This window comes from Anopheles cruzii, chromosome 3 (genome assembly GCF_943734635.1).
Source record: "Anopheles cruzii chromosome 3, idAnoCruzAS_RS32_06, whole genome shotgun sequence".
NCBI lineage: Eukaryota > Metazoa > Arthropoda > Insecta > Diptera > Culicidae > Anopheles > Anopheles cruzii.
The window spans coordinates 41392052-41415678 of NC_069145.1; the positions used below are offsets into that span (position 1 = coordinate 41392052).

Here is a 23627-nt window from a genome sequence, read left to right on the forward strand (position 1 = left end):
TCTGTTCTGGGTGCACTGGTTTTCAACGGACAATCTCCACTCTGCTGCGTGTTCCCGGTTGGCGTGCCGTGCGCAGACTGAGGTAACCTCGCCGGCGGATCGACATATTTAATCGAAAACCCTGCCAGGAACCAACACCGGACGGCGGAAGGAGACGCGAGATGCTGTGTGCGAAGGGCGAGACGGAACCAGTGCGAGAAGGGATGGTTTCTCGTTTTGTTGTTCCTTTTTTCCGAAGGGTTCCCTTTCACGGAGCGGTCGGACCAGACAGACAGACGTCGAGGCAACCCCGGGGCTCCCGAGGCAGCCGCCGAGGACTTCGATTGGGCCACGGCAAGCACGGGGCAGGTCACGCCAGTCAGGTCTCGACAGCCAGCCTCCCTGCCAGGAGGGTGCGAAAAGAGGGCTATTCCGTTTCGGCGCAACCACGGCAACCACGGCTGCAGACCGGATCGTTCCTCCTCCCATTTATTTGGCCCTTTTTTTACATCCCTTCCTTGTTCCACTCGATCCGCACTCGATACATTCGCTCGGTCTCCCTTTCTGGCGGTCTCCGGGACCGGGCATGTCCTTCGAGCGGGTGGGGGGGTTCCGATGTTTTCGGTTCCGCCGATTCCACACACAACTCTCAAGAGCAACACGCACCGTTCCCGGTTTCCCGGTTGGTGTGTAATCCGCCGCCCTATCGCACGCCGATAATTCCCGGCGGTCGCGCCAAAAGAAATCAATTTGCAGAACCACGTGGGGTGCGCTTTCCGCCTAGCGTGAGGCGGCTCATTTACATTCCCCGGGTGCCCACCATGTCATATGGGGGGCCATGCTAGGGCACGGGCACGCTTCGTCTGAGATAATGGACTTAAGGTGCTCCAGATATGGGCGATCGATCAATTTCGGCGAACTGTCAAAGAGCGTGCCCTCGGTCAGTGAAACCGTTGGTCCAGCGGCCCGGGGACAGCCGCCTCTCTTGGGCACTTGGGCTAATTTTGACGGATCGACCGCTGTTGCGTAGGACACGCTGCGTCCATTGTTGCGGCGATCGCGCGCTTTACACCCGTCGTCCGATCGAGCCCTCGGCCGGCTGGCCGGCCGGCAGGCTATTCGAAATTTATTAGTGGTTTTTATTGCGTTGTCCTTACCCCGGTTGATCCTTCGCCGATGTCCTTTGTCACCGCGTCAAGCTGAAGGACCGCGCATAGCGCACAGAGAGAGAGAGAGGAACAGCCGGAGAGGGTGTCGGAGAATGCGGTCGATTGCTCATTTCTCGACGGTGCGCAAAAGTGCGGTTTCACTTGGTTTCTGGTTGCTGGCTCCTCTTTCCGAAAAATGGATCACTTTTTGATCCGTTTCACAAAAATGACATACCGGGGCAAAAGAAGCAAAAAAAAACTGCATCATTCCAATCGCCGACGTCACATTGTTTGACGCAAGTCCCGGTTTTGGGTGCATTTTCCGTTTTTTTTTGCGTTGGTCCGATTTGGTCCTAGAAAGCCCAATTACGGTGCCTAGGGCCGAGCAGATTCCTCGTATTTCTGGATCTGGGATTCTATTGTTCCCCCTTTTTGACGCGGCGGACACAATAGCGGACACTTCAGCTTAACGGCAATCGAATGATCGATAGCGCACCGCGTCGGCGCAGAGATTCGTCGGCCACGCAACATCGGTCGTCGGTCGAGCCAAATTGTGTAAGGCCGGGAGGAATGTAGGAGATTGCGACTGCACAAGTAAGTTCGCGGGTGAGCCAAACATGCATCTTTGGGCACCCTTCGGAACAGCTAGCACGGATTTCTTTCATAACTACAAACATATCGTGATGTCAAGAACAGGGTAGCGTTGTCCACTAGGGGGCTTGTAAATGTTTTTAATTCTAACCACACACATATTTAACCTTTTTTTTGCTCTAACCACCGTACATCTGGCAAGAGGGAAGCATTTTAGTGCCGGCAGGATGTATGGTACAATGATAAGCTACTTTCTATGAAGGATCTGTTATCAGAAGTTCGCGTAAGGACGTGGGTAAATCTAGAATATAAAGAATTTTTCGCTGTAAATTCTCATCTAAAATCATGTTATGGTTATGTAATTTCTTCTTCAGTATATGATCATTTACATACTTCTGTTGTTTTTATAGGGGCAACATTCCATTTCCATTTCCATCTTCTCCTATTTTGTTGACTTATTTTTCGATATTTTAATGTGCTAATTATAGAGCCATAGGATAATCAGGAGCCATAGGATTAAAGGATCAGGAGCCATAATAGGAGCCATAGGATTAAAGGATAATCAAAAATAACAGTTGATGGAAAACAACAGTTGATCAAAGGTTATCCGCAATGTTCACAGTAACATGCTTTAGTCTACCTAATTTAGTGACAAATCCAACAACGGACCGGGACGTATTTATACATTTTTGAACTTTGATGTCCTGCATCCCCGAGCCGCGCAGGATGTCCATTTGAACCCTGATACGGCATCAACTTGTAAAACATAAAGAATGATTACGATCGTACGGGTCCTAAGATTGTTTTGCTTATTTTTTGTATTTGAAACAAATGATGATTATTGTTAAATACGACTTTCAAGTGTTTTAGAGATTCGAGAAATAGATGATTTTGTATTTTATTTATAGCTGGCTTTATAAATAAATAGCTTTAACATTACAAGCTCCCGAAACAAGCTTCTAACCTTTCATGTACCGCGATTCTTAGTGCAGATGTAGCTGCTAGTTTCATGTTGATAAAATATGCATTTTCGGTGCAGCTGATCATGAACCGGTTTAGCTTGGCCTTTATCGTGTAAAACGATTATCCCTGGCACCAGCCTTAGAGCGGCATCACAAAGGCTTCCGGACAATGTCCTAGCACGATTAGGGCGTTTTTTGTAATCATAATTTACGTCCGATATTTGTTGACCACAGGAGCCAGCAGACACCGCGGGCCGCCGAATGCTAGCACCTTTCCGTCCGAATGGGTCACGAGCGCGTGCACGATAGTCACGATCGACGTGTTAGCACGAGACAAACGGGTGTTTCTTTTTAATGCTCGTCCCTGCCAGACGGAAATATCGAAAAGTGCCTCCAAAAACCACCCCATAAATAACGTATCCCGTGCTCTGTCAACGTGCGCGGCAACTTGACGAAGCGTACGCACCTTGACCGCGTCCCGGTCCGCATCCTTGAAGCCATTGTCCTTGTGGTTTAGCCGCGGCCACAAGCTGCGGTAGCGGTCCCGACTTGCGTTCCGAGAATTAATCACTCGTGGCGGAGGGCTTTCTTTGCGGGATCGCCAAGAAAGACGACCAAAGGTGAGTCTGTGGCGGGTGCCATCGGGATCGCCGGGTGTGTCCTTAGGCGCGAACGCTGCGGCCTATTAATGGGTTTCCCAACACACAGCGCACGGCCGTTGGTCAATGATTTTCGAAAAGGGCAGTCGATCCGCACAGGAGGACCGCGTTCGGTGGCTGCAACATTTCACTATAAGCCTACAAATGTCCTTTTTCCTGTGAGCGCTCGCTTCGAGACGGTTTGGCTCGCGTTCGGCGGTTTTTATTGACAAACGTTAATCGACACCACGGTCGGCGCGGTTGTTCGAGGGCTGACAAGAAACCCCGTAGACAAATGCTTTCTGGGCGAAGGCAGTGGGCCCCCCTGCCCAGTTTGCCCCGGCATCAGACAGGGATGCGAACCTCTTAAAACCGAGGGGTGACGAAGGATATGCTACAATAATGGTGGCCAGTTCGCACGCCGCAACTGGCGTGCGTTTTTCTCAAAATGGCGGAGTCGTTTACATTGGTCGATGTGCCAGGGGGAGACGGCACAGTGCGACCATTATTTTCGAAAGCCATTTTGCATAGACGCAATCTCCCTCCCCGGCGGAAGAGAACTGCGCACGGATGTGCGCTTTCGAATTCTTTGTTTTATTTTCAATTTTTTCAATCCAAATATAATAGTTTTTGTGCTTTCGTATTGTTTTGTATGTCTAACTTGACTATCTTATTTTGCGTGAGATTGCAAAGTGATGAGTAACCATTTCTTATGCTTTAAAGATCAAAACATACAAACCTCAATCAAGTTCACTACATGCAATATTATTATCACTATTGACTGTTTTGTTTTACGTTAGCATTTGATTATTTTGAAGACAACAAATTAATTCAAGTTTAAATAACTTTTGTTTTCTATGCTCCTAACGAATGTGTCCATGCAACGAACAACAAATGTATCAAAAAGGATCCCCGGAGAAAAACGATGTAACTAATGCATGGAAGCATAAAAAGGGCACATTTTGTGTAACTTCCTAAACTACTAACTCGTAAAGGTAATCGAAGAAAACAAACCTAGCCTCGAAGACCATAATGAGTGGGTAAAAACGAGTAGTTCTTCAATGTGCGAAATATGCTCAGAGAAACCATATTACCATTACTTAACCTAGCATTATTAAATTAATAAATTTTCAATAGAATTCTTTCCATTTCCTCCGATCCAAAACCGAACCATAAGCAGATCATTTATGACAGCATTTCCTGGAAAGTTATTCATCAGTTTTTTAGGGGTTTTTGAAAGTCTATGGTATTTTCGATTATATTTGATATTTTATAAATTGCAAAAAGGCTTGAAATTTTGTTTGCCTTCGAAAACGTACAGCCAAAAATTTGAGACATAAGGCAGCTTTTCTGACAATATAATGTTTGGTCCATATGCGAAAATAGCAATTTTAACATATCGAACCTAATTCGCTGAAAGCCTTAGAAAATATGAGATGAGAATTTTAAGAATAAAATGCTTATCCAGGTCCCGTCATTTTCAATAGTAATGCTTTTTTGATTAAGGATTTGTGATAATATCGTTGATTTAACAAACACATTTATTTTTAGAACAATAATGTCAGAATAATGAAATTCAAAGGTAGCAAAGAATAAAAACTGTTGAAGCCTGTTACCTGTAGATGTACTTGTATTATGAGTGCTTTGACAACAAAAATTGTTTACGAAGCACAAAAAACCTTACAGCTCGACATGAGGGTTGTGAATACTCATCGCCTCGGGTTTGTGGCACTCCGAACGGTCCTTGAGAATTAAAGCAAAAGAATCTCCGACGAAAGGACGTGCAGCTCAAAAGCTCATTAGGCCCAGCGCAGTCCAGTTGACCATTTGCAAAGCAAAGTCCTCTTCAAAAACAAGTAAACCGACATCGGCTGCAAAGGAACGCAATGAAATCGTCGTACGCAACGGAAACCCAGGCCTTCATCATCCGACCGTCCCGTTTCAGAAGCTCCCGCCAACGAATGTAGATCAAAACTTAACCATCTCAGAACCGGGCGACATTCCACAACCTAAATCTGTCAGCGCACGTGACGCACGTTAATTGAGCTCATCAGCATGCGATTTGGTGGCCGTCACTGAATCGCTTCCAGCTGGCAGACCCTCAGCCTGCTGACGGCAGACGCTACCCCACACCGGGTCGGGTGGCACACCGGAGACGGGGCCTAATTAAAACAAATATTAGCATAATTCCTTTCAAAACTTTTCCAATTGAACGGAGCCGAAGCACCGGCCGGAACATTGGGACCCAGCGGTGTGCCGTGGCGTGTGTTTGGAGTTTGGTCTCATTTTTGCACAAGTACCATCCCGCACCTTTCCGCGTGCGGCAGACGGATTACGGGTTTTGTTTGGTTGCCGAAAGGATAATCCCATTCCGGATCATTGGACCGGTTCGGGTGTGCTGACGGCAGTGAAGGTGTGAAATGGGTAACCGAGCTTCGCAGAAGAAACACGACCCACCGTTGCACTTTTCCGCATCGACCGGATTGGGTCCCGGTCCAGATTAGGGATTGGGTTTTAAGGTTCCTTTTTCTGGTTGGTGGTCCGGGGTCCGGTTTCAAGGGCTACACGATCAATGAATGAACGTCACGCGACTGCTACATACTCGCCGAAGGACATCGAAGCAGTCGGTCAAGGATCAGAGAAGTTAGCCGGATTAACGGGCGGCAATGTCATGTTAATTAACTCACCAAAAGCCAGGTCTTCGGTCCATTAGCTTCGCTTCGGTTCGGCCCGAGGATCCTCGGGCGGCCCATGATCCAACCGTGGCCAATCCGGAGCGAATGCAACTGCTCGCTACAGCTCAATTCCTTCGCCATCGTAGCCCGCCGAAGCCGTGTCGGTCGAGGTGTCGGCAAAACAAACGTCCCAATCCTGGCGTGTCCTGGCGGAACAAACTCGCTCGCTCGCTCGTCTTCCACGCCACGTCAACGCCTTGCCCCACTGAGGAACACGACATTTGATGTCCTTTTGCTCAAGGCAAACGCAACGCAACCTCCTGTTGGTGCCGTTTAGGGATAATAAATGCGACGAATGTGACCGAAAGACGGGAATTAAAATCTACCAGGACGAACCGATCAATTTGCCGTTGCCGGGAGGGTTCCGTGTCGCGTCTGAAGAGGCTGATCGACGGCCGTTCAAGAGCCACAAAGACGATCGGGCGCAATCGTGCGGGAAAGTCAAGAAGCCAAAAAAAAGGACACCAGCCAAAAGGAATCGCATCTGTCTGAGCATTGTCTCTCGGGCGAGTGTAGCTTGGTACGAGGGACTTTTACCAAACCACAGTTCAAGAGCGGGAAATGCATCTTTCGTGGATTTATCTCAGCGTAGGAAAGGAAAGAACCTATGCCCGGCGTCAGGGACCAAGAGTGAGGCAGCAAACTGCAAGCGTCACACTGTCTGGCACGAGGAATAAATCTTACCTTTTTCTTCCGTCCCCGACCACTATAGAGGGACGCTAAACCGGCCGGTCTTTCCAGGAACTGTGTCCAGTGACGCTGGTCCCTCTACAAATACGAATAGAATAGCGCCCCTGCCTGGAGTAGACGAATCAAACTACGCCCGGGTGTCGGATGTTTCTTTCCCGATCTGATGAAATCAACTCAAGTGCGGCCACTCGAGTTGAGAGCTGGAAATTGCGCAAACAAACTATGCCGCGATGGCGTTAGCTTCAACGCCCCCGGGTGGACCGTTAGCAAACAAGGATCGTAGCAAAAAATTGTAACGTAAACGGGAAGCAAGTTGGCTTCACAAACACTGACTGGCGGCTATTTGTGCGAGATATTCCGGGAAACACGTCCGCGAACGGATGTCCGCCATCAAGTGAGTGTCATCTTCCGAAGGATGGAGAGCAAAAGGGTAAAAAATGTATTAACTATTTATTTTATAATTTGGTTCAGTTCGAAAGGGTTCACAAAACTATTTAAACGATAATATTTAAAACAAAAGCACAACACAAATTCTCAATTATTTTAAAAGATTTGTTAAAATTGAAATCGTATGTTCATGACCAAAGGCAGATGACTGTTCACAAACGACATCAAATCATAGATCGGCGGCAAACAGGATTTTAGGTGAGATTGGAAAGGAATCGTCCATCATGAACTGCTAAATCTGGCGAAATGGTTAATTCACTATCGATTGTTTTAACAATCAACGCGACACGAGCCGAATTTTGCAAGACAAAAGGAGTTTTGTTTCATCTTGATGAGACAAGATCACGCACATCTGTGAGGGCTTGTAAACATTTACGGAATGGTCCAACATATCTATCTATCTATCTATCTATCTATCCATTACTTCAAGTACATTCCAACCACAATTGCTGTGTTTAATGTTTCGGCGATTAATGTTAAAAATCACACCAATCGCGTCAAAGTTGCTAAATTGATTGAAAAATCTCATTATCAACGCTCCGTCGCCGTTGGGCGGTTGGCCGTGCGTTACGAACGCCACACAACTAACGACAAAAACCAAAGCCGACCAAATTTGCCTGCCGTCGGAACGGAACCGTGCTTCTCAGTTAGTGCGCAGTGCACGATTGCAAAAACGATAATCCGTTTACCGTTCGCGTCCGGGGCTCGCTTTCTAAGCTCCACTGCTTTTCGCGTTTTGCATAGCGTTTAGCATAATACGTGCCCCAGAATGAGCTCCGTCGAATATTGAGAAGTGCGATGTTGCTGGAGTGTTTCAGGGTTGCGAGTAAACGGCATGTCGATTCAATTTATGGGCGTTTTCTAGATTGTAGACACCACTCTGTAGTCCTGAATGAGATTGAGAAATAAACACGAAAGTTAATCAGATAAAGCACATTCACACGTTAACACGTATTTTTGTATTACACAAGATTTTAGGATAACAAGGCCTAACCAAGAGAGTTGGAATTCCCAGTCCGCGCTGTTTGGATGGAAGTTTTATTTTGTTTTAAAACAGTCTTTTGATCTAGGTTTTTAACATTAGTATGTATAACCTTTCGTAATTTTACGAGTAACTTTATGACTTCTTCGGTTATTTTTTGCAAAAATCTTTTCCAAGATTTTCCGACAAGAAACATCTGCTAAAACCAAACGAATGGTAGTCGGACAGCTCATGAAGTTCGCTAATGTTTTTTCCGTCAATCAATGCATTTCGATTCAGTATTAGGTGGTTTCCAATTATGGAACTATTTTTTGCAGCCACTTTTTTATAATTTCAAACTATTACATCGTTCTTTCTAAGAAACGCCTAAAAATACTTTGCTTGGCAAAAATCATAAGCTAATCCAAACCGCTCAAACCAATAAATTATGGGTTAAACCGTTACGAAATACTAATAATAAGTTAATAATCATGTTAATCTTACGTTCTATCAAAGTTTTACTAGTATGCTATTGAATTGCAAATTGCTAATTGGATTTTTTTTATTCATAATTCAACGTAACAAAACGAAAGACATATAATATTTTGTCCTCGTCTTAGAGGAAAACCTTTTGCATCGAAAAAATTATAAAAAGATTAACGGTTAATTAAATAATTCACATTTCGCTCCTAAGCTAAGCAAACACCCCTTTCTATTTTTGACTTTCTTTTGTTTTGACTTTATTTTGAAATGTATTTAAAATGTGAATCTTAAAGAATAATTTGTGTTCAACTTGCTGGTATAGATAGGTAGTGCCCAGATAATCTTAACCTTATGCTGAGTCTGAACGCAGGATAATGCACATAATGAACTAGCAGAAGCACCGTCACGCTGGGAAATGCTTCATATCCGCGGTTGACTCCGGTGGTGCCGGGGTGATAAAATAATGTAGCAACTGCAGGAATCCCTGTTAACCATTTTCGCACACAACGCATGCTCGGCAACTGATGTCAAGGGCCTCGTCAACGGCAACCACATCAAAGCCAGCACCCCCGGCTAGAAACGTGGCATGAAATCGGTGTCCTCTTTGGCTAATGGGCATGTAGCAAACAAACAGCAGTCAGATAAAGGCATCACCTCCGACATTTGTTTGCACTCCCGCGATCGGCAGCGATCGGTGCTCGAACCGATCCACGAAAGTCATCCGACGGGCTGCATGGGCTGGTTTTGTGCATTTCTGCACCATCCTTTGGTGCACCCAAATGACGTTGGCTTTTTCCTCTGTGGCCTTTTGAGGTGGCCATCCTTTCAGGAGGCCCGGGAATGCCGGGCGAACAACAAACGAAAGCTGCCGCTTTGCTGCGCCCGGTTTTGTTTAAGTTCACCTTTTTGCCGGGCCGCCGCTCTGATCGTTTGCAATTTACCGAAAAAGGACACCGGGCGGTACCGCAACACAGGAGCCCTCGAAGGGTGTTGCCGGGAGTCTGACAAAAGCAACGGGCCGGGGCCGGGGCGGTAACTGCCGCAAACCATAGTTCTCCGGCAGGCGTTTGGCCGACTTTGGCCTCCTGTCAAAGGATGGAATTGAGCCGTCAGAGGCTACTGTTATCCTTCCGCAACTCGGGCCTCGCGTTTGGGTCTGGCGTTGGCCGGACCACTTCGCCTGCCACACGGCCACCGCTTTCTCGAGTGGCCACATAAAGAAATGGCGACCGACGACAAAGGTTGTTATGGGCGGAAATTAAATAAAGTGCGAATGGTTTCGGGCGTCATCGACGCCCTCCAGGAATCGGTGCTCAATAGAGCCGCTCGGATGCACTTTGGTCCTCTTTCATTTGCACCGCGCGAACCCTGTCGTCACTTCGGCGACCACGTATTGCACCGTACCAGGCCGTCTCGTCAGATGCCCCCTTTCACACTGACGCGACTTTTCGACAGTTTTCCTGGAGCGCTTTTCCTCCATCTGCAACAATTACGGACAAGATCGATTGGACTGATCGGTTGTCGCGAAACCGACTTTTCCGAGACTCGCGACCAACTTCAATTAGCGCCCCGTTTATCTGATCGATTCTACTTCAATTAATTAGCGTCGTCACCCAACAAACTAACTTTAAACTGCAGCTGAAAACAGGGGTCCCACTGATCCTTCGGAAGGGGTTTAAAGTGGTGGCTAACCCTTTCTGATGTCTTGTGCGCTGATCGATCATAACTTGTCGGTTTGTGGTACTTTTTGCAACAAATTTGAGTTGTTTAAAAAAAAAAGAAGCCATATCTCTTTGAGGGCATATTCCGGATTGGCGAGGAACTCGAATGGCGTAGAAAAAAATACGACAACCGCAAAAACACAATTAAAACTGCTAATTGTACTTGATTGAACACCGTGTTGATGTTTTACTTGATTTTTTTAAAATGTTTTTGAAACAATTGGTTTGTTTGGTGATTAATAAAAATAAAACGCTAAAGATAAATTTACCAATCCCCAATCAATGGTCATCCCTTGGTCAATGGTTCAGAAATTAAACCAACCAAAGTAATCCAATATTTAGAAGAAAAAAAAACAAGAGTTGTGTTTGCTTTAAGACATTGAAACAATAAGGAAACCAAAGGATTGTTTTTTACTAACCCAAATTGTTAGTAGCTTGAAAACTAGACATCAATATTTTGAAATGCGCGCGAAATTCATTAAGGACACTGACTTGACGTGAAGAGCGTAAAAATCAACTGCTGTCAACACATTAAGAGAATGTTTGAAGTAAGCAATTAGAAAAAAATACCTGCAAAACATTCAAAAGGCACGCAACGCCTAATAGAAAGTTCGCCTAATTCGACTTTAAATGACTGCTAATTCTCTGGGGTCCTGAGATGTTCAAAGTATTAGTAATAGAAACATCTGATAAACACCTTGAAAGACGTCAACATTTGCTTAAATACACACACGAAGAAGTGTATGTTTTTATAAATCAACTTATAAACAACTCGTTGTAACAAATCAACTAACCGAGTGAAATTTGTACTTCCTCTAAGGTCTCTTCGATCTTCGAAGTGACCCGAAAGTGATGCAGCCAACAATCCCTATTATAATCTGGTTCCTAATTTCTCTATTAGGCTGCCGTAAAAAGCTGGCATTGAAATAGGTGTTGAACACGGCTTGGGCTTGAGACATGGACAGATCGTGCGGTGAAGTTGAAAACCACTAGTGACCCATCGCAATTGTCCTGGAAGGCGCACCACAACCTCACTCACCCATCACGCTCGGTTCGTACCCGGTCGCTTAGCCATTAATGGTAAACAATTTGCACAAATCAAGTCGTGCCGGAGATTGCTCCCGTCCGAAACGGATTTCTCCCACCGGCGGGTGGTTTCGGAGTTCCAGCCGGGGCCAATCGGAACAGCAGGCGCCCCTGCTGTTCGGCATTCCGGTGCACTCCCGCGGTGCTGCGGTAATGGTTTTGCGCGTATGTGACGCGCTCACATCCGGTCAGGGTCGAAGATGAGAGCAACGAGCTGTAATTTGCTTCCACAAACTCTGTCGGACTTCGTAGAAAAACCTTTTCACAGCTCGGCTCACCCCTCGCAACCACAAACACGGATGTCCTCTTACCGGGAGGGGGTCGTCATTGTTTTGAACTACTTTGTCTGACGTAAGCGATCGTCGGAGCGACCCACAGGACGAGCGTGTCTTCCCCGGCAAAGCTGGACACAGTCCGGACGTCCGGCCCCTCCAGAGAGGAAATCAATTTGCGAAGCGCAGACGATGAGTTTTGCGGTTGCTACAGCAACGACCGGACCACCCTAGACATCAAAACGGGGGCTGGGAACGGGACCATCGGTGACGTCAGAAATTTGCGCCAATGTACAGCCACTAGTCCAGCTTAGTGGTGGGTCAGAATCTTCGTCGATGCTGCGGCCCTGTGACGGAAGTCGGCCCCGGACGTCGCAACAGGTGTCACCGAGATCCATTTCCCGGAAAGGTGCATCTTCGCCGAAGCCGTCGAGCGGCAAATCCTTCTCCAGCACACTACACTGAGGGGACATAACGAAGTCAATAAAGGCAGATGAATGTAAGTGCTGCCCCACGAGGAGTCGTTTTACAGTCTTACCCCACGGGGCCAGTCCATTCTGTTCTGGAGGAGCACTCTGGCCGTGAAGGATTAGAACGTGTAGAAGGGCCCTTCCGACTGCCTGGTGCCTTAATCCCGTAACGGTCAACACCGGCGCCACCTGGAGCAGCCCGTGGTCCAAGTCCGGCTGGGCTGGCGGTTTGCCGTGGAATAAGCCGGGAACTGGGGAGCCGGATCGGGATCTCCAATAATGCACGTGAGTGTTCCCCGTGAGTCCTACACCGAGAGACAGAGAGAGAGAGAGAGAGAGCTCCACGGCTGGCCCAGGGTTCAGAGTGCGCCGGTCCAGCCGAAGAAAATCCCGAGCCCATCGTTTGGGGCTGCTGCTGCTGCTGATGGTTCTCGGTCGTCAGTAGTCCAGCAGCGTTTGTGACTCGTTACGCGGCGTATACTCGAGGTCCGGGGCCGGCCGACCCACCGAAACGACACACAGATTGCCCAGCAGTGAAGGTGTAGGAAAAGTGAGGGTGCAGGAGCGTGTCCGGAAGCCTAAAAGAGGCCCACAACCACAGTGGTGACGCGGTGAAGCGGTGAAAAGCTAAGCAATCAAGGTAGGCTGGTGACCGCTACTGGCAATCGAAGTATGTGCCCGAGTGCTGCAGGCTTACTTGGTAGCTGTACCCAGAATGCGTGTGCTTGTGTGTCTCTGTGTGTGTGTGTGTGTGTGTGTGTGTGTGATGTAGGTTGTGAAAAACCGAATTGGACAGGGCCAAAGTTGTGGATGAGAAAAGCAGAAATTGGTCCACGAAAACGTCGTTGCTAATGTAGCTACTGTCCAGTGCACAGGAAGCGCATAGTTGTCGCTTGGTGATGCGCCTACTTTTCGGACGTCACTGGCCTGGAATGGCCTAACAGTACCATGGCGCTGTGCAGCCCGTCCGTCTTTTCACTTCCGGAACCTGACGCAACTCCACGGCACGGTGGAGACGGCAAGAACCGGGGCAAGCACATTAAGTTTCACCAATCCACGGCTCGTGAGGCGCAGACTTCAGACCTGTACCGTCGACTTCCGGTGAAAACGGTTCCGGATCCTGAAGCCAATCCAGAAGGTTCACTCACGCGACCTAATCGCTTACATCACCCAACCAAACGGCAGCCTTGGCTGTTCTGGCTGGAGATGGTGCACCGGTGACCCCCGACCTTACCAGCGAAAATTTGGTTGCATCCCCGAACAAAGCGCATCCCTTTTTTCCAAACAGTTCGTCGAAACGTGGTTTTTCGGAACAAGGAAAATCAATGCAAAATCGGCCCCACGCGGGGGCAGTGCCTCCGGAGGAATTCCTTTCAGTGCGGAGCAGAGCGCCTTCCTTTGAATCCCTTTTTTGCCTTTCTTCCCGTGGGCATCCTGCATCCTATGTTCTGGGTAGAACTCTTCGCGTGGCTCCCTCCTGTGTGTGTGTGTGTGTGTAGGCGTTTTTTATCTTTTTTACTTTAAAATTCTGAAAGGACGAAAGGCCGAGCGAAAGGCCGTACGGCCGTCGCCTGCGTGTTCGGCCCGAGGGCTCGCGAGTGCCGCCGCAGTGAGTGCCGCCGTGTTCGTGACGTGACTGGAAAAACCGCGCGTACGGGAAAACCTTTTCCGAAAATCGGACCACCGGGGTGAAAGGTCAGAGGTGCCATCCCTGGAGCCATCTCCCCGCACTGCTGTAGGACCGGCACTGCGGAGCTCTGGCAAGACTAGCGCCCTGAGCGTTGGACTTTTGAATGAAACCGAACGACGAGAATCCCGCTGCGACCGCGTGACGCGGGAAAGCGTGTGTGTGTGTGGGTGTGGGTGTTAGTGTGTCTTTGTGTGTGTGTGTGTATGAAGAAGCAAAGTGAGTGGAAACATTCGGCGCACGGCTGGCTCGCGTCCGGTTTCGCACTGTAGGTCACGCGCGCTCATAACGATTTTTCCGACATTTTCCGACGCTCCGTCGTCCGTCGTCGGATCTCAGCGCGGCGAGAACGTCAGCGTGCCGTCGGTTTTCGTTTTCCGCCCTCTGCTTATTCTGTTGTTTTTCCGCTACACTGGAGCCTGGATGGCCTTTTGGGTCGCCGCTGGGCCGTGCTCGCTCCCTTGAGGGGATATTAAAATTCATCGATAATCGAAGTGCAACCGCCCGACACCGGTCGTGGTGTCATGTCCGCTAGTTGGGAGAGGGGCCTGCTCAGGCCTACTACGTGCGTGTGTAGGCGAGAAGAAGGTTACATTGTCAAGCAGCACCTAACAATTTGTTAAACATCATAAACACCCGGAACGTGGTACGGTCACCGATAAGAAGAGTAGTGATGGAAGCATTAGCGTTGCCGTGAACTGGCACACGACGGCCACCGGAACACGGAGACCAATGTAATGGCCCGGCACGAACTCTTCCGGAGTCCGTTTCGAATGGATACCGGAGCCGAATCGATAATCGACCGTCGGCCGTAGCAGGTGGCGTCGATGAGCTGCGGGCTGCGGCCGCCCAGTGTGCCTCGCTGACCAATAACTGTCGGCTGCTGGGGCGCCATATGCAGCTGATGAGGGACCAACCACCATCAGGATCAGCAAGCACGAGAGTCTTTGAACCTGCTGCTGCTGCTGCTGCGACTCGGGGCAATAAAACACCTTAACGAGTAGCCCCGCCACCGACCTGAAAGAACATCCGATGTCCGCTGGAACCACGTTTCTACTGGACTCCATTTTGTTTTTCCCTTTTTTTTCCCCACAATCCACGATCGATACTTGCGACGCTCCCCGACTACATGCCGACTTCTCCATGGCCGCCTCAATCTGCCTCAATGAATTGACATTTTCCCATTTCGCTCCACATTGAGGCTCCCGGCCGATTCCGGTCGTTCTTAGTCGGCCGACATGCCGACACAGCACAAAATGTACGTTATAGTTCGCGGCCTGGCACGACAGGCTACGTTTCCGTAACCTCGGAGCTGCCCGGAAGCCTCCACACGGCAATCCTCTTCAACTCTCTAAGCGGTCTCCGGCCCGCAGGTTGAGGTTGGTTTGGTGGGTGGTGGTGCGTTTCCTCCGATAAATGACCCGATGAGCTCTGATGAGCATGATGTTTTGGGCCTGGACAGCGGCAATCCTGGAACGGACAAATTACCCGGTCTCGAAGGAACACAAATTACTCCATGGCTCCGGCTCCGGAACGGTGTGAGCGCGATGTGGAAATTTATCTGGAAACCGGAGATTAATGACAAACTTTATCGCGGGTTGAATCTCTCGATTTGGCTGCCACCGTGGGGCACGACGTCGTGCCAACTCTGAACTTTTACGTAACTAGCCGGCTTTCGCGGAACCTCATTCTGACTTTAATTTCACTCAAAGTAGATTTTCGGATCAAATATCGTTATTCGTCTGAAAATCGATTAAAATCTGCACTGATCGTTGAATACTTGGAAGACCAATTAGGCAAAAAGCGACACTACTAATCATAGTATTAGTAACAACTTCTTATATCAGGTTTCATCAGAATTCAGCCCTATTTCATTTCAAGCTCTGGTGCTCCATCTGTTGATGGAGAAGATAATTAAGCTCACAAACAATGGTATTAGGAGATGGTATAAACATGACAACAATCCAATGTCCTTAGACTCCCCTTGGATAAGCCAGTAGGTCAAGTTGTTCAGTCAAGATTTCTTGACTTCCGTCCGGCAGTCGGCGGTTTCCGATTACATTTGTTCTACTCGTTGGCCGTTCGAGCGGACGTCCTTCCATTAGTGCTGCAATTGACCACCATTGACTCGGTGCTGCCTGCTTCGGCCGGTTTCGTTCCACGTGAATCGCTGACGACAAACGAGTCTCCAGACAATAAAAACAGCCACCACACAGGGGACAAATTTCGGACCATCCGTGGTGGATCCGTCTCCTCTCATGAGCATGGGCGCGTGTATCATACGCTAGCCGTCTGTCTGTCGGCTTCATGGCGACACTTTGGACACTTTGCGTGGAAGAAATCGATAAACTACCCTCGCAGGGCGCATCGCATCGGACCGGCGGAGCTACGAACTGGCCACGAAGCGGGTCGCCATTCGGCTCCAGGCATGGCTTTCGTTACATAATAGCACGTCTCCTGCTTTGGGGCCAGATTTGGGCAACCGAAGGATCAGCGACGCCGGGGGCGACGCTGTAGTACGACCAAAATAGCAACCACAACCGTAGCGAGCCATCTATTTCGTGGAACTACAAACCCGCGGTGCCCGATCGCCCACACTGGACGGGCTTTAATTTACTCCACGACGAGTACACACACGTGAAGTTTTCCGACCTAGAAGGGAACCTCTTCAAAACCCCCCTGGGGCGTTGTACCTGGGGTCCAAGAGAGCAGCGAACCCTTTGGGACCAAGTGGAGGCACGGGTTCGTGCATTAATGAGGAAGTTTCCTAATGAAGTGGCATAAATTACGTGGCCAACAGTGGCACTCCGTTGGTTCCGGAAAACTTTCCCAATACCTCGACGCCCAAACGGTGCTTATTTGCAAACCAAAACAACGTCAACGTGGTGGACAGAACCGAAACCGACGTATAGGTGAACCCCTTTAACTGCATCTTCGCAATCGGAATCTCCTGCTGCTCCACAAGCCCCGTTCATGGTGCTGTTTGCATTTCAAATTGAACCATTGTCCAGACGGTGAAGGACTTGCGACGTCCAGATGGTAGCTTAGATCCATACCTTGTGGGACACTGCGACACTCAAAGTCAGGTCTAGTCCGGACTTTCTCGGGACGTTCCCGGAGACACGGAGAGCAAATTGAATTTCGGTGTCACACCGCAAGCCACTGCCAAGCGGACCCAGCAATCCCTGGGTCTGGGTGGGTGTTTTGAGTTTACGTTTCACAGTCCCGTGGCAAACGGCGGGCAAAACAATGATGTTTATTAAGTGATGTATATTCATAAAACCCTCGCCTATCTAATCTTGTTAATCCGGCGAATCAACCCGCCGTGTGGAAGTTAAGTGCAGCCATCGCTGGCGTCGCTTCTCGCTCTCTGCCGGTAGTTGCTCCAGTTGAGCGATTCAAAGTCCGACTCCGACCGGAGTGGCAGATACCAGAAAGCGAGAGGAAAACAATTTCATTACACCTACTCTACGGCCAGAGTCCGGATGCTCTCTGGGGATGGCGAAAGGGAACGTGCCATCTACGTGAAAAACGGGAAATGTGTTTCTCCAGTTCGCATCACAATGTACACATCACCGTCGTCGTCGAAGTGGCCCGCCGTTGATGCCGGTTGGCCATCTTGCCCAAGAAAAATCTCGCGCGTTGCTCATTCAGACCACGATTTGCATATCGGTCGATGAGGCGTCACAGGCGAACATGCGGTGCCAACGCCAACGGACGATTGAAGCGGAAACGGAAACAGTACACCCCGGAGTAGAAACACAAATCAGTAAGAAAAGCACAGCCCGCCTCGGTCATTTTTCTCAGCCCCCCCCGGAATCGTTCCGTTCGCGTACGTTCGCTGAATTCAAAATAGCTTCGCATCGAAGCTCGACGCGAACACTTAAGGCTAGCAAATAAAGCAATTATTCAATCCGCTGTCCAACGCCGGTGATGGGCATGTCCCGGGCACGCCGATTCGAACCGGTTACTGTAGCCCATCCGCGCCACCGACCGGCAAGGATTCCTCGCCTATAGAATCATGCATTGATGAGGATTTATTATTCATCATAGGATAATTGGAAGCACTTGGCAGTGAGCGCGCCCAGCGCCACAGGTGGGCGTGTAGCGATTTGGTGCGGTACGGAACTGCAAGGCTATGTGCAAGATTGCATTCATCGTCGTCGTCGCCGTGTCCTAAGCCACCCAGCCCGCAAGTGCACCGGGGCTGGCTGCGATAAAACGTTTCGAGCAGCAGTTTTTCCCAAGAATTACCACTAGCTGAAGTAACGGCAGGATCCCACGAAGAGTGGCACTGCGGCAGACCTAAAAATGGGGCATTTGGGACGGGGAAAGCGTAATTGGAAAAATTACTACCTCAAGTGAAGCGAATCTGAACGGCAGCCGAGAGCCGAGCAGATAAGGGCAGACGTAGACTAACGTTCAATTGAGGAGATTGTTGATTGGTTCGAAGGGATCGAGTTCCCTGCGCCGTTCGGTGAGGAATTTTGCCTGTGTGAATTATGGAGCCGTGCTTCCTGATTTGTTCCCGGCAGCCAGCCAGGTACTGCGTCTTATCATGCGAAGTGCAGTCACACGCGATTCCACCACGTCTCGTGGTGCCTCGTTAGCGAAACGCGAGATGCGAAGCTAATAATGTCAGCGGATGTGCAAACGGCGGATGTTCGCGGTATGAAACCTGGTCGCGGATCAAGGGATGCAATTTTCGTTCTCTTCCGCGAGCAGGCAAATGACGAAGAAAAAGTTCTCCAACAGACTCGACGGAACCCCCGACTTTTATCACCTGGCCCGCGGTACAAAAATGATGGCTGAAGTAATTAAACTTTCGAACGTTTCATTATAATTCACATTTTGTGCCCAGATTATCGGGGACTTGCATTAACCGAGACTGGGGAGCAGTGAGTTGGGGAAGGGCCGTCGGCATGGCATTTATTTTTGGGCCCTGTGCCTACTTTGAGTTGCCTTACTTCCAGCGCTCTGTGGAGCGGTCTTTCGCAGAAACTTCTCCACTGGTTTGAAGGAGAGTTTTTCACATTTTTCACAGTAGTGGTAGTAGTACATTGATGATTCACGTAAAATGACGTCATACCAGAATTGTCATTCCTGAAATATAATAAAATCAGCCTTCGAAACACCTCGTGATTCGGTTACTGAAGTAACAGGTTAACAAACAAAGTTTAAGATTACTCGTTTTATTCCGCTCTACTGTTAGGCTTTACGTATCATTGTTCGTACCATTTTCGTAGTTTCGTCTTAAGAGTGTTCGCCTTCAACGTTGCCAGACTGCCACAAATCGTGGCCCTTCTTTGCTTGTGACATGCAACTAAAGTAACAAGTTATATTCTTTATCGCATCGTTCCCTAACGATGTCAATGTCGATGTTATCTTCGTTCTTGTTCTCAAAGACGTGCTCGCTAGGCGGCGTTGTCTTATATTGTAATCGTCTCGTATAGATCTAAAAGGCTTTACCTTTGTTATCTGCCTAAATGCCTCATAAAAGTATATTTTAAAAGTCCCTATCTATTTATACATTTTGCAGGCTGGAAAATCATAAATCTGTTGAAATCCTATAAAATGGTGGGTAGATATGTTGACGACAAATACGACCATATATCTATGCTCTGATCAGTAAAAGTCCCACATTCATAATGCATTTACGGCGTAATGTGAGAGGCATAGATTTTCAAGGTGATAGCCATTTGTTGATTTGAATTGCGAAAGACACTCGCACTCTCGAAACTGGATCCGTATGAAATCAAACGGAATGTTAGTCGTCATCCTTGTATTCCAGACTACCATAACGTCTTCGCGCCTGAAAGTTTTACTTGAATAATACTGGCTTCAACTACTTTAACCACTGATTTCTACAGTAAGACGAAGTATTTGAATATAATGAATTTATTATGTTCAAACTGTTCCGCTTGTCTGAGAAATGCAATTGAAAAACTTGCATAATCCCCATTAGAAGATTGTGAAATGCATATTAAATTAGGAAACGAAAACTAAATGAAGCAACTTTCGGAAATCAAATGTTTCTAAAAAAACAAACCTTCTAATCATGTTACCTGTTATAATGTTACATCAGTTACCAGACAAGTTTCGATGCACATTTTTGTAAACATTCATAAATTGGTCCAATTGCAAGTTTTCACATTTTAAACAGTGGCCTGGTAGTGCGATGAGCCGCGCGAGCCCTACAGTGGACGCTGCAGGATGTCCGTTTGCAACGCGCTCGGAGGTGGTCGCCTGGAATCCATTACTTTCGCGCTGCGATGCTCTCCCTATGCCTGTCTACAGCTTTTCATCCACAGCATCTAAATGGGTCCTCGCTGTCAATCGGGACGACGGCCCTTGAGTCCTTCAGAGATGGAATTCCGGGCGATTACAATCATTGCCCACTCAACGCTCGCTCTGGCGCAAACAAATCCCAACAAATGTGCAATCTATCGACAAACCCGCCTCTCTCTCTCTCTCTCTCGCTCTCTGTCTCCTGGTTGCTGTCAGCGTTTATCGTTCCATTTTTCCGCATGCTCATCCAAACCAGTCCCAGCTTTTCCGCGAGCTCGCTGTTGGGGGCCTCATTTTTTCGCCTCAACCTCTCCCGTGCGTTAAGCGTTTTTCCTTATTTTTATGGTTTTATCGTGCCGAACGAACGGTGGAACCAGCGCGATAGGAGGAAGCTGTGGCCTCCGACTCGACTGCCGGTGAACTATCGCCAGGAACGGCGACGCTGCGTTTATTCAATGCTTTTAATGAAATCAGCTCGAGTGCCTTGCGTCGAATGCCCCAGGAGCCCCAGGTCTCTCTGGTCTCTGGTTCGTCGGCGTCGTCCGGGTGGCGATATTAATGCGTTTTCTTCCTCGCCACCCACAAGAGGTGTTTGCCGGAGGGTGGGTTGTTGCTGCCACTTTGTTAGACAATTCGCGCGCACACACAAACGCACACGCACGATAAGCGGACCAAGTGGACCACTAGACGTCACGCTGATGTTGATTTGATGATCGTCTCCCTTTATTCCCCAGCGTCGTTAGGCTACAGGGCCGGAAGAACCGATTTGCTCACACGACACGATGATGGCCATCGCCAGACCCGGGGTTGGCCTGGGCCGCCGGCGAGGACGCTACTGGCACATGGGCATAGTGTTTCTGGTGTACTCTAGCTTCCACGCGTACTCCGCGTCGATCGGTGGCAGCGACGAGCAGTCGGCGGGAGGCGGCGGTGCGGCTGACCTGGCTGCGCTCGACCTGCCCGACGTTTCCCCAAATCCGGCCTTCTTCTCCGCCACCTCCTCGTCGGCCGACACGGACGAAGACACGACGGCGTCGACGGCGGAGGAGTCGGCTGGGCCGACGGAGGAATCGGTGCCGACGGGGCGGCCGCACAAGCACCACACGCACCCGACCTGGCGGCCGAAGCGCGAGAACTGCACGCCGCCGGCGATTGAGCAGTTTCCGGAACCGCTGATGGGCCCGAACGTGCGCAAGCACGGCGGCCTGATCCTGCACGTGCTGGTGGCGATCTTCACGTTCCTCGGGCTCGCCATCGTCTGCGACGACTACTTCGTGTCGAGTTTAGATAGAATCTGTGAAGGTACGTACGGGAACTGACCTGATGGACTGACGGGTACTGATTTCGGTACTTCTCTCCTCACGTCTACACTTTGCAGAGCTGAAGCTATCGCCGGATGTGGCGGGCGCCACGTTTATGGCCGCCGGCAGTTCGGCACCCGAGCTGGCCACCGTCGTGATCGGAGTGTTCTTCGCGAAGGATGACATCGGCATTAGCGGCGTGATCGGGTCGGCCGTGTTCAACATTATGTTCGTGATATCGGTGTGCGCCCTCAGCTCGGGCACGGTGCTCCAGCTCAACTGGTGGCCACTGGTGCGGGACTGTACCTTCTACACTATCTCGATCCTGGTGATGCTGATCGTCATCTTTAACGACGTCATCTCCTGGCCGGAGGCCCTCGTCATGATGCTGTTTTACGTGGTGTACTGTGTGGCGCTACACTTCAACACGCCGCTGGAGAAGTGGGCCCACACCTGGAACCTGCCGATCAAGCTGCCGACCAAGGAGGAACAGTCGGCCCTGGTCACCTACAAGAACCTGCCCGAGACGACCTACACGCAGGGGGGCCAGCAGCCAGCAGCCAACACCGATCAGCAGGCCGCGGCCGTAGAGCAGCCACCGGCCCAGGTTGACCAGGGTTACGCGGCGTACATGGATCCCAACGCCAGCTGGGACCCGAACGCGGCCTGGGGTGAGCAGACGGCAGCGCCCACGATGGCGGCCGGCAACACCGGGGGAAACTTGAACGACGCGTGGAACAGTGGCACCGGCCAGCAGAACTACGCGTACGAGGATCAGTACGGCCAGGATGGCCAGAAAGCCAGCCAGCCGGCGGTCCAGCAGCAGGCGACGGTGGTAGCGGCCGCCGCCGCCGGCGGACCTGCCAGCGGTGAGGACTACTACAAACCGAAGGAACCGCGACCGCAGGACTCGCACAATCCGCTCGAGAAGCCGGTCGACGGGGGCGTGCTGGCGCAGGTGTCCTGGGCGATCGTCTACCCGATCCACTACACGGCCCGGCTCACGATGCCGGACTGCAAGACGGAGAAGTACAAGAACTGGTACCCGTTCACGTTTCTCATCTCCATGGTGTGGATCTCGTTCTACTCGTACTTTATGGTTTGGATGATAACTATCATCGGTTCGACCCTCGGCATCCCTGATACCGTCATGGGACTAACGTTCGTGGCCGCCGGTGTGTCCGTCCCGGACGCGCTTAGTTCCATCGCGGTGATCAAGGAGGGCTACGGCGATATGGCCGTCTCGAACGCCGTCGGGTCGAACGTGTTCGATATTCTGATCTGCCTCGGGCTGCCCTGGTTCATCCAGACCGCCATCATCGCGCCCGGCTCGCACGTCAACGTCATCTCGAAGGGGCTCACCTACTCGACGCTGTCCCTCCTCTCAACCGTGCTGTTCCTGCTGTTCGCCACGCACCTGAACGGCTGGAAGCTGGACAAGCGCCTTGGGATCGTGCTGATGTTCTGGTACCTGCTCTTCATCACCGTCGCGTCGCTCTACGAGCTGAACTTCTTCGGGCAGCTCAACCCGCCCGAGTGTCCAAGTAAGTGTCCAAACTTCGCACACTCGTGGCGTTTTGTTTGACAGTTCCCACTCTGTTTCTTCGTACTCCATGCAGGCATCTACTAAAGCGGTACCAGCGGCGACGACTGTCAACCACGTTACACCGCGCCCGACATGCGTTTCGAGCCAATCTGCTTCCTCCGCCGAACGCCGTCGTCCACTTTTCCATTTTTTCTCCCTCATGTTCAGCCAAGCGTCTTCTCGCCGTCATACTACGTTGTTCTTTCCTCATATTTTAGCATTAGACAGCGCGAGTCGGACGCGCTGTAAAGCGGTACCCCAGACAGGTATGTCTTCGGATCTTTCGCCTCCGGAACCGACTCCGAGGGAGGATCGGAATGTAAAGTGCACCCAGTCCGCTTTAGTTTTCCTGAGTTACCTGAGTTCATGTTCATGTGTTACGAAATTAGTCAGTAGTGCCGCGAGTGCGGGTAGTTAGCGTTTGCTAGTAGTAAACCGACCACTACAGCGGCCGCCAGAGAGTTCAGTTTCGTTTTCCTAGTTTTCACCCAATTTTTGCGTTCATGTTTTGCGGAAGCCGACGTATTAGTTCAGTCTCGGTTGATCCGTAGCTTCAGTGCACCTGAAAGGTACCTGGGGGCCA

The 23627-nt window shown here is 49.8% G+C and overlaps 1 protein-coding gene across 1 annotated transcript; it reads left to right on the plus strand.

The window, feature by feature from the left end:
* The first annotated feature begins 12799 nt into the window (after positions 1-12799).
* Positions 12800-23089, plus strand: LOC128270411 (probable sodium/potassium/calcium exchanger CG1090). The gene is made up of 4 exons (XM_053007811.1): positions 12800-12823; positions 20893-21460; positions 21537-23003; positions 23079-23089. Exons 2-4 carry the CDS (start codon positions 20941-20943, stop codon positions 23087-23089), a joined length of 1998 nt encoding a protein of 665 aa, XP_052863771.1. The 5' UTR covers positions 12800-12823; positions 20893-20940.
* The last annotated feature ends 538 nt before the right edge of the window (positions 23090-23627 follow it).